The sequence below is a fragment of the Chlorocebus sabaeus genome, chromosome 5 (assembly GCF_047675955.1).
Source record: "Chlorocebus sabaeus isolate Y175 chromosome 5, mChlSab1.0.hap1, whole genome shotgun sequence".
Classification (NCBI taxonomy): domain Eukaryota; kingdom Metazoa; phylum Chordata; class Mammalia; order Primates; family Cercopithecidae; genus Chlorocebus; species Chlorocebus sabaeus.
Window position 1 is genome coordinate 65,100,854 of NC_132908.1, and position 15,606 is coordinate 65,116,459.

The 15,606-nt window shown below is 41.3% G+C and overlaps 1 protein-coding gene across 4 annotated transcripts in view; it reads left to right on the forward strand.

Moving 5' to 3' along the window:
* Nucleotides 1–15,606, forward strand: part of NFATC3 (nuclear factor of activated T cells 3) — a 152,693-nt gene that overhangs the window by 80,612 nt on the left and 56,475 nt on the right. For 3 of the 4 annotated variants that reach the window (XM_007993866.3, XM_007993862.3, XM_007993863.3), the window contains exons 4-5: nucleotides 3,006–3,205; nucleotides 8,784–8,956. In XM_007993866.3, coding sequence (XP_007992057.1) covers nucleotides 3,006–3,205; nucleotides 8,784–8,956 — 373 coding nt within the window. The remainder of the gene's footprint in view (nucleotides 1–3,005; nucleotides 3,206–8,783; nucleotides 8,957–15,606) is intronic. The other variant, XM_038007958.2, reaches the window with a different exon arrangement.

Below are 15,606 nucleotides of genomic sequence, written 5' to 3' on the forward strand. Positions count from 1 at the left end.
CATTAAAGAGAGAAAACACTCAATGGTAGCAGACTGAGAGGCGGCTTAGATTAGATATTGGAAAGAGACTTTGGAATTACTATAATAGAACTCCTAAATTGCCTTGAGGGAAAGGTGGGCTCTGTATACATGAAGAGATGGAAGAATTTCAGTAGGGCAGGGACAGTTTTTTTTTTTTTTTTTTTTTTTTTAAGTCAAATGGATTGGCTGGGCATGGTGGCTCACGCCTGTAATCCCAGCACTTTGGGAGGCTGAGGCAGGTGGATCGCCTGAGGTCAGGAGTTTGAGACCAGCCTGGCCAACGTGGTGAAACTGCGTCTCTACTAAAAATATAAGAATTAGCTGGGTGTGGTGGCAGGCACCTGTAATCCCAGCTTCTTGGGAGGCTGAGGCAGGATAATTGCTTGAACCCAGGAGGTGGAGGTTGCAGTGAGCCAAGATCATGTCACTGCACTCCAGCCTGTGGGACAAGAGCGAGACTTCGTCTCAAAAACAACAACAAACAAATGGATAATGATGGGGACAAAGATACAAGAGAAGAAAACTGCAAACCAATATCCTTCATGAATATACATGCAACAGTCTTCAACAAAAGGCTCAGCAACCAAATCCAACAGCACACTACAAAAGATTATACACCATGATCAAGTGGGATCTGTCCCAGGAAAGCAAGAGTGGGTTCAACATATGAAAATTAATCTATGTAATATACCACATAGTAGAATGAAGGGGAAAACCATGTGGTCATCTCAGTTGATAGAGAAAAAAACCTTTGACAAAATTCAGCAGCCTTTCATGATTTAAAAAAAAGCAAAACAGCCAGGCGCAGTGGCTCATGAGTGCCTGTAATCCCAAGCACTTTGGGAGGCCAAGGTGGGCGGATCACCTGAGGTCAGGTGTTCAAGATTGGCCTGGCCAACATGGTGAAACTCCGTCTCTACTAAAAATATAAAAATCATCTGGGCATGATGGCGGGTGCCTGTAATCCCAGCTACTCAGGAGGCTGAGGCAGGAAAATCGCTTGAACCCAGGAGGTGGAGGTTGCAGTGAGCCGAGATCGCACCACTGTACTCCAGCCTGGGTGACACAGCGAGACTCCGTCTCAAAAAAAAAAAAAAAAAAAAAAAAAGGGGCAAAACAAAACAGCAAACTGGGAATAGAGGGGAATCTTGAAAAAACCCACAGCTAACATCATACTTAATGATTAAAGACTGAAAGGTTTCCCTCTAACGTCAGGGACAAGACAAGGATGCTTGCTTTTACTACTGCGATTCAGCTTTATGCTGTAAGTCCTAGCCAGAGCAATTAGACAATAAAAAAGAAAAAAAAAAAGACATAGAAAACAAAGGCACAGACACATTCTCTCTCTCTCTCTGTCTGTCTCTGTCTGCCTCTGTCTCTTTCTCTCTCTCTCCTCCCTTTCCCCCCTCTCCGCCTCTCTCTCTCTCCCTCTGTCTCTCTCCTTCTCTCCCTCTCTGTCTCTCTGTCTGTCTCTCCCCTGAAGATTGTTGAAATTGTTTGCTTAAGTAGGCATTTAACTTGGTTGAAGTCAGCCTGGAAAACTTGTCTCCCTGAGGTTGGTGGCAGCTCAAAATCTCATTTCAGTTTTAGCCTTAGCTAGGCTGCTTGGGGTCTGTCCTGCTTGATCATGTTTCAGAAGTCAGCCAAAGAAAGGTTTGGGCAGAATTTCTATGTGTAGCTTGGAGCTCCCTGCCTCTGACTCCTTTCTGGGGTTTCCTTATCACTTTCCAGAGGCTTTGGGCTGTAGGTTTGTTTTTTTCTGTTTTGTTTTGTTTTGTTTTGTTTTGTGTGTGTGTGTGTCTTTTTTTTTTGAGACGAAGTCTTGCTCTGTCACCCAGGCTATAGTGCAGTGGTTCAATCTCGGCTCACTGCAACCTCCACCTTCCGGGTTCGCAATTCTCCTGCCTCAGCCTCCCGAGTAGCTGGGACTACAGGTGCATGCCACCATGCCTGGCTAATTTTTTGTATTTTTAGTAGAGACAGGGTTTCACTGTGTTAGGATGGTCTTGATCTCCTGACGTCATGATCCACCCGCCTCGGCCTCCCAAGGTGCTGAGATTACAGGTGTGAGCCACCGCGCCTGGCCGCGGGCTATAGGTTTTTTATGGGAATTTTAGCTGGTCTGTAAGGCATAGACTATGGCTTTTTCTCAGGTTAAAAGCCATAAAAACAGGAAACATGCCCTTTGTAATAACACATATGTTATAACGTGTATGTTTCAACTCACCTCCAGTATCTGCTTGTTTTTGGTTGCTCTCCATCAGGTCATTCTTTATGTTTTTTCCAGTTTATAGTTGTTATCTGCAGGAAGATGGGTCAAGTCGGTGCTACTCAGCCATCCATGTCTCCCTAAGTGCTATTTGTATACATCTTCAGGTTCTATTTCTTTTAATTGCCTGCTTTCTTGTGATCACTGTTTTTGCCTCCAGCAGCTCTCCCATGTCAGTCTAACATAGTTAACCTTAGCAGTAGTGAAGGATACCAAGGAAAGTCAGCCCAGGCCTGTTAAGTCCGTTGAAATTGTAAGTTTATAATATATGCAATAGGGGTTTTCAGACTCTTTCTACTAAAACAAAGTGCCTCTGATTTAACAGTCTGTTAGAGGACCTTCCCATATACCCAAATCTTTAGGTCCAGTCTGAATGGTTAATGTTGCCCAGAGTGCAGAATCAGTATTTCTTTTGTGTTTTCTATAGCAGAGTCAGAAAGCTTTGTACAATTTTGGTCTATCTAGATATTTATCTTAAAAAAAAAAAACAAAAAACCCACATCCCTTTATGTAACATATCCAATGTTTTATTTCTTAAACAAATTTGGAAATTTGGAGGGCTGCTCACTGGTTACTTTTGGTTGTATTTTTTGAAATAATATTTTGTGTATCAATAGTATATGATAGAGATATAATAGACTTACTATTGTTGGCTTATTGTAAAATGCAAATGGATAATGAATTGTGCTTTTCTATGTTTCTTCTTCCTGATTAGCTCCTGGGCTATAACGAAAAGCCGATAAATCTACAAATGTTTATTGGGACAGCAGATGATCGATATTTACGACCTCATGCATTTTACCAGGTGCATCGAATCACTGGGAAGACAGTCGCTACTGCAAGCCAAGAGATAATAATTGCCAGTACAAAAGTTCTGGAAATTCCACTTCTTCCTGAAAACAATATGTCAGCCAGGTATTTTGAAATATACCTAAAATGTGCAGTTCTTTTTTTCTCTATACTTTCAGAAAAAAAGTAAATATATTTTTGAATATAAATATAAAATATTGTTCTAATGGCATTACATAAATAATGTACATTTAGTACATTTTCTAAGAGTGGTAGCATATTTCCAGAAGGAAAATTCAATTCAGTAAGTGTTTCTATACTATATACTACCAGGCAAGCCATTATCCTAGGTAAGAGAGATATAAATAATGTATCTGGATTTTCATCAAATGGCTCACAGTCTATCTAATAGGGTAGACAATAAATAAACAATTATGATACAATTATAATTTTTTTATTTCCTTAAGGAAAACTTTTGACTTTACCTCCAGGCATCCCACTTGACCCATTTCCAAATAAGATAAGGTGGCCAACTTCTGAAAGAGAATGCAATAGAGTTTTGTACCGAAGGATCAGTTAGGATTATATATAGTTGCCTCTAATAGAAACCTGATATGCAGTGGCTTGAACAGTTAGAGGTTTAGTGTTTTATCACATAAAAGAAATATACAGGTAGACATTTTAGGGCTAGCACAGTAGCTGTGTAAGTCATTAGGGCCCCAAGCAAGTTTTTTCTTCTCTGACATCTTTAGCATGTGGTTTCCATCCTAAAGATTGTCTTATGATCTAAAATGGCTGCTGGAGCTCTAGCCATGACATCCTTATTACCAGAAGGGATAATAAAGAGAAAGGTGTGGAGGAAAGGTAAAAGGGAACTTCCATTGGAGTTGAATCCCCTTTTAATAGCCTTTCCCTAAAACCTACTTAACAACTCTGCATCTCATTGATGATGCTTATATGTAAGGAACACATGGTTATGTTTACCAGAACACATTGTCACCTCAAATAATTTAGGGAGGCCAAGCACCATGGCTCATGCCTGTAATCCCAGTACTTCAGGAGGCCGAGGTAGGCGAATCACCTGAGCTCAGGAGTTTGAGACTAGCCTGAGCAACATGGTGAAACCCTGTCTCTACTAAAATTACAAAAATTAACCGGGTGTAGTGGTGCCTGTCTGTAGTCCTAGCTACTTGGGAGTCTGAGGTGGGAGAATCGCTTGCCCGGGAGGCAGAGGTTGCCATTAGCCGAGATAGTGCCACTACACTGCAGCCTAGGCAAGAGTGAGATCCTGTCTTTAAAAACAAAAAACAAACAAAACAATGTAGGGGCCTGTTACTAAGGAAGAAGTAAAGGAAGGATATTGAGTAGGCACCTATCAATGTAGTAGGCACAACCAGGCATGGGAAACTTAGATTTTTATTAAAGGAATTGTTTTCAAACTACACTACAGACTTTTTTTTTTTGAGACGGAGTCTTTGCCCATGCTGGAGTGCAGTGGCACCATCTCGGCCCACTACAACCTCTGCCTCCCAGGCTCAGGTGATTCTCGTGCTTCAGCCACCCAAGTAGCTGAGGTTACACACTGTGCGCCACCACTCCTGGCTAATTTTTGTATTTTTAGTAGAGACAGGGTTTTGCCATGTTGACCAGGCTGGTCTCGAACTCCTGGCCTCAAACAGTCCACCTGCTTTAGCCTCCCAAAGTGCTGGGATTGCAGATGTGAGCCACTGCACCGGCCTTAAACATTTGTGTTCTATAATGTAGAAAGAACTTTGGAATCTCAGCCTGTATTTATTCAGATACTTGAGCAAAACTTTTTCTTGAGAAAAATATTGACACCAGGCATCCTATTGGACACATTTTCAAATAAGGTGCCCAACCTCTGAATGAGAATGCAGGTAGCCTTCTTCCCTTTTCTTCTGGCATCTTACTTTTTTATATAGCATCAGAAGCATGTGATACGTGATTAGTCAGTTGTAGAGGGACATTTAAAAATCACCTTTGAACTATCTTTTTCCAAAAACTCAAGAAATTGATCCCTAGACGATAGTTTGCAGGCCATGTTTGCATTCATTCCTCTGGATATTCAAAGCACGATATTCGAATCAAGTTAAATAGAAGAATTACAAGTTTATTCTGTTTCTTGACTTGAGGGACAGTATGAGAAATAGCCATAAACATACTTCATAATCTGAAAAACCACTATTAAAGACAGTTTCTCTTAGGTTGGTCACTATTGCATGCATGTGTACATACACACACACACACACACAGAGTCCTTTCAACTTAAAGGAAAAATGTTAGTGTTTCCTGATGGCGTGGTAGATTTTGCTTTACCATACAACAAGCGGCCTATAACAACTTTATCACATTTACTTTTTGCCTTGGCTTCCAGGAACTTCATAGTCAAGCTCATTTACAGTAATTATAGTAATTTCTTCAACTCTAGACTTGGATTTACTTCCTATTGTGTTTTAAAATTTTTTCTATTTATTTTTTCTTGGCTTTATTTGTATCTATATTGTAAAATGCCTCATATCCTTTCTGAAAATAGTATATAAACCAATAAATAGAAAAGAGTACATTAATTTCTATGAAAAATTATCAAGAAATTGGGAAAGGCTCATATCCCAAATAATGTGAAAGAATTGGAGCAGTAGGATCTAAATTTACCTGTCTCCTCCATCATCTTCCATTTACTAGCGCGTGGAACAAGGGTAATAGTCATAATTTATGGCCCTTCCTCAGCCAGATCTGGCATATACTGTCTGTGTGTATTAGACCAGAAAGGACCAGGCTGCAGAAGTACCACTATGACTAGTAACATACAGCTAGTCCTCCCCCTGCAACCCTACCGCACACATACCTGAAACTTCTTGACCATTCTGTCTGTACTGGTAGATTGTGGAACAGGAGTTCTGTAGGACCCAAGCATTATGTATATTGGAGAGAGGATTAAATAAGGGGCAACTAGGATGTTACTAAACCTAAGAAACCTTTTTTAGGTACTGTAGGTAACAGGGTAGCTAATGATGAATGAGCCTATTTACTCAGTAGCTAATTGTTAGGATAGACTCTAGTATCCTAGTAGCTTGTTGAATGTAACTATATTATTCAGTACAGTGGTTAAATGTAATAATAGTTTCAGGTAACGGTGGGTTTAAAATTCCCAGGTGACAGATAAGACCATGGTTCAAAATAATTTATGCATAAGTGAGCCTTAAGTATGTATTAAGTGTCTTTACTGTTCTCTTAAGGCAATAAGGTGTGGAAAAATTGGTAGATATTCCCTTGGTTTTGCCTACTAAGCCACAGGCTTGGTTATTTCAAGCCTAATCTCTTTTTTAAGACCATTACACTAACCCATAAGCCTACCCTACAAGATGCTTTAAATATAGGATGCCAGTATTTATTGCCTTAGCTATTTGCAGCTCCTCTGTTTTTTAACATTGGATTAATATCAATGTAGCAGTGCTACACCTTGATTTAAAATGGCTTGATGGCTCACGCCTGTAATCCCAGCACTTTGGGAGGCTGAGGTGGGCGGATGACAAGGTCAGAAGATCGAGACCATCCTGGACAACATGGTGAAACCCGTCTCTACTGAAAATACAAAAAAATTAGCTGGACATGGTGGTGCGTGGCTGTAATCCCAGCTACTTGGGAGGCTGAGGCAGGAGAATCCCTTGAACCTGGGAGGCGGAGGTTGCAGTGAGCCGAGATGGCACCACTGCACTCCAGCCTGGCAACAGAGCAAGACTTTGTCTCAAAACATAAATACATACTTTAAATAAATAAATAAATGTAGTTTTAAAGATAATTTAATACTTATTTTCATTGCTACATAAGAGTTTTTTTCTTGTTTTGTTTTGCTTGCTTTTTTGTTTTTTGTATTTAAGAGTTTTCAGATGTACTTTCTAGTACTGTTATTTCACATCTATTAGAAACTTAGCTTACTGCTAGAATGCCTTTGCTCAATACTTAATAACACAGATGATCTCTGCTATTTCCCCTGAAGACCCATGTTGACATGTTAGCATGAATAATCACTAATTTGATGTAACTTGATGAATACTGCTTTGAGCTACAGTGCAATTGTTCAATATCAGTTATATAATTTGTTATCTATAAATGGCAAATGCTTTTTTAGTTTTCAAAATTGTTGCATTTAAAAAATGTCTTCTGTGTCTTTCTGAAGATGAAAAATTTGGAGTGGTTTAATTCCTTTTGGGATTATTCTTCTGCTTTACTGGTTGTCTTTTTTTTTTTTTTTTTTTTTTTTTTTTTTTGTGGAGATGGAGTCTTGCTCTGTCGCCCAGGCTGGAGAGCAGTGGCATGATCTCGGCTCACTGCACCTCTGCCTCCTGGGCTCAAGCAATTTTCCTGCCTCAGCCTCCCAAGTAGCTGGGACTACAGGCACACGCCACCATGCCTGGCTAATTTTTGTATTTTAGTAGAGACAGGGTTTCACCATGTTGGTCAGGCTGGTCTTGAACTTATGACCTGAAGTAATCTGCCCACCTCAGCCTCCCAAAGTTCTGGGATTACAGGTATGAGCCAGTGCACCTGGCCAGTTCTTGTCTTGGTATCCTAGTTCTGTAATATATTGTCCTTCAAAGTGACTTCTGCAACCTCTGTGCATTGGGGTTGGAACTGTTGATAGATCCAATAAGAGGACAGATAACAAGGAATGCCTTGTTAGCAAGGTTAACTAGTATATTTGATCATAATTAGTTATCCGTTTACTTTATTCTTCCAATATGTGAGTAACAAAGGTATTTTGTAGCTTCTGTTGTTTCCTGCCACAATAGTGTGTTAAACAGTCATACTTAATAATAAAGTTAGCAGATGATGAAATGTTATACCTTAAATGCAGAACCTTCATCTTATATGTGCATTCCTTAAAAATTCAAGAATTTTAGCCTGATGGATTGTTTTTATTAATAAATACATCACTATAAAAGTCTAAATATGCTGTTAATGAATTGTTTGTTGTTCTGACCTAGTTACATGTATAGAATTAAAGAGTCTTTATTTCAACTGTTTAGTTCTAACACTCCAAAAATTTAATGGCTTATAGTAATCACTCTGTTATTTTGCATGATTCTTTGGGTTGACTGAGCTCAGCTGGTCCATTCACATGGTGTCAGCTGGGGTCACTTAAGTACCTGGATTCAGTGGGAGCTCAGCTGGGGTTGAACATCCAAAATGGCTAGGGTGGCTGGAGTGGTTAGGGATTGTCTGGGCCTTTCTCTGCACCATGCTAGTTGGACTTCTTACTCAGGACTCCAAGATAGCAAAAGTGGAAGTTACCAGCGTTCTTCAGTGCTAGGCTCATAACTTGCATACTGTCACTTGGCCACACTCCATTTGTCAAAGCAAGTCATAGGCCAATTCTCAAGGAGAGCAGGCATAGATACTGTACATCTTAATGGCAGGAGGATAGGCATGCAAGTACAGGAATGAAGAGAAATTACTAACTTTGCAGACAATCTACTGTACTTAGTTTTGCACTTTTATCATACAAAAATATTTTTAATGCCTAAACTTCAGTTTAGCAGAGAATAGCAATCATACATATCTTTCTGTTTTGACCTAATTTTGGGTAGTTTTTTTCTGACAAATTAACAATTTCTGTGTAGTTGAGTTGTTTATAACCACAATTATCAATAAACAAATTAAATTTTTATATTTTTCTCTTTAGTATTGATTGTGCAGGTATTTTGAAACTCCGCAATTCAGATATAGAACTTCGAAAAGGAGAAACTGATATTGGCAGAAAGAATACTAGAGTACGACTTGTGTTTCGTGTACACATCCCACAGCCCAATGGAAAAGTCCTTTCTCTGCAGATAGCCTCTATACCCGTTGAGTGCTGTAAGTGAGCTTTTGATCATGTTTTAAGATCTTATTTATAATAGCTTATTTTCTGTTTTACTTATAATGTATGTCTGAAGTGTAAGCTGAGGCATACAGTCTGGGTTGCTGGTTTGATTTTCTTGTGTGGAAATGAGCTAACATGTTTGGGTGGAAGAGTACTGATCTTGGAATTAGAAAATGATTTCTCATGATAGTTTGACTAGGTAGCTCTGTGAACTATAGACAAACTCTATTGGCCACAGTTTTCTTAATCTGTAAATGAGAATGGGGGCTTGATGCCATCTAAGGACCAAATCATGAAGCTATGATTCAGATGCTTTAAGTATCACTTGATCATCTTCATTTCATTAAAATGTCAGCCTTCATGCTAGGAGGTGCTTAACCTCTGTAAGCTGACACTTTAGCTGTATAAGACTTAACAGAGCTTTTGTTCAAATTATTTACAACATCCGATTGAGATAGTGAATGATTTTTCCTGACATATACAAAAGCCAGATATAAGAAAAGACCCTGGAACTTGACATGTACTCAATCCTGGGGAACTGTGGACCTTGGGCAGGTTAGCTGGTATGACTTGAAATATTGAGACTAGTACTTAGAGCTTTAGGACATAATTCAGATTATTCTGATTCCATGTTTTATTTGCATAGGAGGAAACAGGCACAAGTATCTCTAGGTTATTTGCTTTTTGGTGATAGAGCTGTCCTGCCTAGAAAACAGGTTTTCTTATACTCTTTTGGTTATATAATAATGCTTTATTTCTGTTAACCATATGTATTTTATTTTATTTTTTTTTTTTGAGACGGAGTTTTGCTCTTCTCACCCTGATTGGAGTGCAGTGGTGTGATCTTGGCTCACTGCAACCTCCACCTCCTAGGTTCAAGCAATTCTCCTGCCTCAGCCTCCCAAGTAGCTGGGATTACAAGCACCCACCACCACATCTGGCTAAGTTTTTGTATTTTTAGTAGAGACAGAGTTTCGTCATGTTGGCCAGGCTGGTCTGGAAATCCTGACCTCAGGTGATCCACCTGCCTCGGCCTCCCAATGTGCAGGGATTACAGGCGTGAGCCACTGCGCTTGGCCAAACACATGTATTCTTTTTTGGGGGTGAGGGGGTTGGGTGTTTTTCGAGATGGAGTCTCACTCTCTTGCCTAGCCTGGAATGTGGTGGTGCAGTCTCAGCTCACTGCATCCTCCATCTCCAGGGTTCAAGCGTTTCTCCCACCTCAGCCTTCTGAGTAGCTGAGACTACAGGGGCATGCCACCATACCCAGCAAATTTTTGTGTTTTTAGTAGAGATGGGGTTTCACCATGTTGGCCAGGCTGGTCTTGAGCTTGTGACCTGAAGTAATCTGCCCACCTTAGCCTCCCAAAGTTCTGGGATTACAGGTATGAGCCACTGCACCCAGCTTGTATTCTTTTATTATTATTATTATTATTTTTTTTAGACAGAGCCTCACTCTTTCAACCAGGCTTGAGTGCAATGGCACGATCTCGGCTCACTGCAACTTCCACCTCCCGTGTTCAAGCGATTCTCCTGCCTCAGTCTCCTGAGTAGTTGAGATTACAGGCGTGTGCCACCACGCTCAGCTAATTTTTGTATTTTTAGTAGAGATGGGGTTTCACCGTATTGGCCAGGCTGGTCTTGAACTCCTGACTTCGTGATTTGCCCACCTTGCCCTCCCAAAGTGCTGAGATTACAGGCGTGAGCCACCGGACCTAGCCCTGTATTCTTCATTTGGGGCCACATCTGCTATAAAATCTTTCATGCCTTCTTTTGCTGTTTGCTGAATTGGAGTGATACTTTATCATTTGCCAGTTGACTGTGGGAATCACTGAGTAAATCTGTGGTGAATTAGCTGTAGAACTAATTTTTGTATTTTTAAAATTAAAAAAAAGTATTCTTTGTATAGATAGGGTCTCACTGCGTTTCTCAAACTGGTCTTGAAGTCCTGAGCACAAGTCATCCTCCCATCTCAGCCTCCCAAATTTCTGGGATTATAGGCATGAACTACCACTTTCAGCCTATATTAACTTTTTAATGGCTAATATAGGTATATGCTACAAAATTCAAAAATATAGAGTACAAGATAAATTTCCAAGTCAACCAGTTCTCTTTCTTAGAAACAGCTACCATTGCCAGCTTCTTAATTATCCTGCCAGAGTGTTCTATGCCCATGTAAGCATAGATCACTCTATTTTTAAAGCAAAGTTATTCATTCATTTATTTGAGACAGGGTCTCACTCTTTTGCCCAGGCTGGAGTGCAATGGCATGATCTCAGTTCACTGCAGCCTCTGCCTCCCAGGCTCAAGCAGTCCTCCCACCTCAGCCTCCCAAGTAGCTGGGACTACAGGCACAAGCCACCACAACTGACTAAGTTTTGTACTTTTCCCCATGTTGCCCAGGTTGATCTTGAACTCCTGGACTTAAGTAATCTGCCCACCTTGGCCTCTCAAAGTGCTGGGATTACAAGTATGAGCCACCATGCTGGGCTGGCAAAGTAATATAAATTAAGTTCATAGAGTAGTTTGAGTGTTTAAGATGAAGTTACGCTAAAACGATTCTTTTTTTTTTTTTTTTTTCCTTTTTTTAAAAATAAAATTGGCCAGTCACTGTGGCTCATGACTGTAGTCCCAGTACTTTGGGAGGCCAAGGTGGGTGGATCACCTGAGGTCAGGAGTTCGAGACCAGCCTGGCCAACATGGTGAAACCTCATCTCTACTAAAAATACAAAAATTAGCTGGGCGTGGTGACACATGCCTGTAATCCCAGCTACTCCAGAGGCTGAGAGAGGAGAATCACTTGAACCCGGGAAGCGGAGGTTGCAGTGAGCCGAGATCACGCCATTGCACTACAGATTGGGCAACAAGAGCGAAACTCCATCTCAAAAAACAAGAAAGGAAATGGATGGAGTGGGGAGAAAAATGGGATGTAGAGAAATTCTAGGAGCACCACTGCACTCCAGCCTGGGTGACAGAGTGAGACTCCATCTCAAAAATAAATAATAAAAAATAAAAATAAAATTAGCATGTGATTATTGAGAATATAGAAAATGCAAAATGGGGCTGGGCATGGTGTGACGCCTGTAATCCCAGCACTTTGGGAGGCCAAGTTGGGCAGATCACGAGGTCAAGAGATCAAGACCATCCTGGCCAACATGGTGAAACCCCATCTCTACTAAAAATGCAAAAATTAAATGGGCGTGGTGACGTGTGCCTGTAGTCCCAGCTACTCGGGAGGCTGAGGCAGAGGAATCGCTTGAATCTGGGAGGCAGAGGTTGCTATGAGCTGAGATCATGCCATTGTACTCCACCCTGGCAAGAGAATGAGATTCTGTCTCAAAAAAAAAAAAAAAAAAGAAAACTCAAAATGGTACAAAGAATAGTATAATATTAAATTATTTTGTAATATTACTATTTATATATAGTCAGTATTAACCTTTTCTGGCTTTTTTTTTTTTTTTTTTTTTTTTTTGAGATGGAGTCTCCCTGTGTGATCCAGGCTGGAGTGCAGTGGCGCAATCTCAGCTGACTGCAACCTCTGCCTCCCAGGTTTAAGTAATTCTTGTGCCTCAGCCTCCCAAGTAGCTGGGATTACCGGCCACCACACACAGCTGATTTTTATATTTTTAGTAGAGATGGGGTTTTACCATGTTGGTCACGCTGGTCTTGAACTCCTGACTTCAAGTAATCTGCCCACCTCAGCCTTCCAAAGGGTTGGGATTGCAGGCGTAATCCCACCAGGCCCAGCCTGGATTTTCTTTTATTGTATTTGTATGTCTTTTTATAAATACACATACACACAATGTTTTTAATTGGCCTTATCTGATACAGTTTTATATCTTATTTTGCAGTTTTCACTTATACTATCATAGACATTTTCTTCTGTTATTAAATATTAAGTATTATTTAAATGTTATTAAATAATAAATATTCTTCAAAAATATCTTCACCACACGAGTAGTTTTTTGGCATGTTTATGCCATCTGTTGAACACATTTTTATTTTCTTTTGAGATGGAGATTTGCTCTGTCACCCGGGCTAGAGTACCGTGGCACAATCTCAGCTCACTGCAGCCTCTGCCTCGTGGGTTCAAACAATTCACCCTGCCTCAACCTTCTGAGTAGCTGTGATTGCTGGTGCCTGCCACTACGCCTGGCTAATTTTTGTATTTTTCAGTAGAGATGGGGTTTCACCATGTTGGCCAGGTTGGTCTTGAACTCCTGACCTCAGATGATCTGCCGGCCTTGGCCTCCTAAAGTGCTGGGATTACAGGTGTGAGCCAACACACCCAGCCTGAACACACTTTTGCTGTTACTGAGAACGTACCTGTAATCAGTGTTTGTTTTCAGGCCCCTTCTCCATGACCTATTTAGAACAGTACAGACATGAGTATTTTCTGAGATCTAGGTTGGTGCTTGGTACATCCCAAGTAATAGTTAATCCTAAATCCCATACCTATCTTTTTTTTCTTTTCTTTTTTTTTTTTCTAGAGACAGAGTCTCACTTTATTGCCCAGGCTGGAGTGCAATGGCATGATCTTGGCTTGCTACAATCTCTGCCTTCCAGGTTCAAGAGATTCTCCTGCCTCAGCCTCCCAAATAGCTGGGATTACAGGCATGCACCACCGCGCCCGACTAATTGTTTTATTTTTAAGTAAAGATGGGGTTTCACCATATTGGCCAGACTGGTCTCAAACTCCTGACCTCAGGTGATGCACTTGCCTCTGCCTTCCAAAGTGCTGGGATTACAGGCGTGAGCCACTGTGCCTGGCTGCATACACATCTTTTTCTTTTCTTTTCTTTTCTTTTCTTTTTTTTTTTTTTTTGAGATGGAGTCTCACTCTTTTGCCCAGGGGTAGAGTGCAGTGGCGTGATCTCTTGGCTCACTGCAACCTCCGCCTCCGGGGTTCAAGCGATTCTTCTGCTTCAGCCTCCAGAGTAGCTGGGATTACAGGCACGCACCACCACGCCCGGCTAATTTTTGTATTTTTAGTAGAGACGGGTTTTCACCGTGTTGGTCAGACTGGTCACGAACTCCTGACCTGGTGATCTGCCCGCCTCGGCCTCCCAAAGTGCTGGGATTACAGGCGTGAGCCACCACACCTGGTCTGCATAGGCATCGTCTATGAAATAATTGATTACAATACTCTCTTTGAATGGGGCTGGGGTCCAAATGTATGTACTTTTATGACTAGGTATTAAGTAGTTGAGAGCTGTTGTGACCTGGGAATGGATGATTTCCTAACGGCATTGATTTTTAAATGTCCTTAAAATACTCTGCTAGCCAAACAAAACACAGCTGATCTTCAAACCCACCAGTTTTCCCACCCACATACTAGGAATAAAAGTGGACCTGTTTTCCAAATGTGAAGAGATATAATCAACACTTTTAAATTTTGTTTTAATTCAGAGAGAAACCTAGGTATCTAGGTAGTTGGCAAGGAGAAACCATTAGAGGCCAGGTGTGCCAACTCACACCTGTAATCCCAACTCTTTGGGAGGCATAGGCAGGAGTACTGCTTATGTCCAGAAGGACAGCTTGAGCCCAGGAGTTGAGCCAGCCTGAGTAACATAATAAGACCCTGTCTCTACAAAAAAAAATTTTTTTTAGTTGTGTATGGTAATGCATTCCTGTAGTCCCAATTCCTAGGGAGGGTGAAATCTGAGGATCACTTGAGCACAAAAGATTGAGGTGGCAGAGCTGTGATCATGCCACTGCACTTCATCCTGGGTGACAGTGCATGACCCTTTCTGAAATCTAACAAAAACAACCGTTAGAGAACCTACACAATGAAAATAAGTATAATCTACAATTTGAAACTCAAGCAATTAAAAGAAAGAAATGGGCTGGGCGCGGTGGCTCAAGCCTGTAATTCCAGCACTTTGGGAGGCCGAGACGGGCGGATCACGAGGTCAGGAGATCGAGACCATCCTGGCTAACACGGTGAAACCCCGTCTGTACTAAAAAATACAGAAAAACTAGCAGGGCGAGGTGGCAGGCACCGGTAGTCCCAGCTACTGGGGAGGCTGAGGCAGGAGAATGGCGTAAATCCGGGAGGCGGAGCTTGCAGTGAACTGGGATCCGGCCATTGCACTCCAGCCTGGGCGACAGAGCGAGACTCTGTCTCAAAAAGAAAAAAAAAAGGAAAGAAAGAAATGCCAGAAATAGGATCTCCAGAAAATGTAGCAACTTGGAACCAGTCATTATCAGAGAAAGGTGGCACCATAAATGCTGTTTATAAAAGTTGATAATGTAAATAGCTAGACACAGTGGCTCACACCTGTAATCCCGGCACTTTGGGAGGCCAACATGGGAGGATCACTTGAGCCCAGGAATTCGAGAACAGCTTGGGCAACAAAGTGAGACCCTGTCTCTACAAAAATAAAAATTTAAAAATCGGCCAGGCACGATGGCACATGCTTGTAGTCCCGGCTACTTGGGAGGCTGAGGTGAGAGGATTACTTGAGCCCAGGAGTTTGATGCTTCGGTAAACTGTGATCATGCTACACTGGGCAATAAATAACCTGGGCAGCAGAGCAAGACTCTGTCTCTGAAAAAATAAAAATATCGGCTGGGCGCAGTGGCTCACGCCTGTAATCCCAGCACTTTGGGAGGCTGAGGTGGGCAGATCACCTGAGGCCAG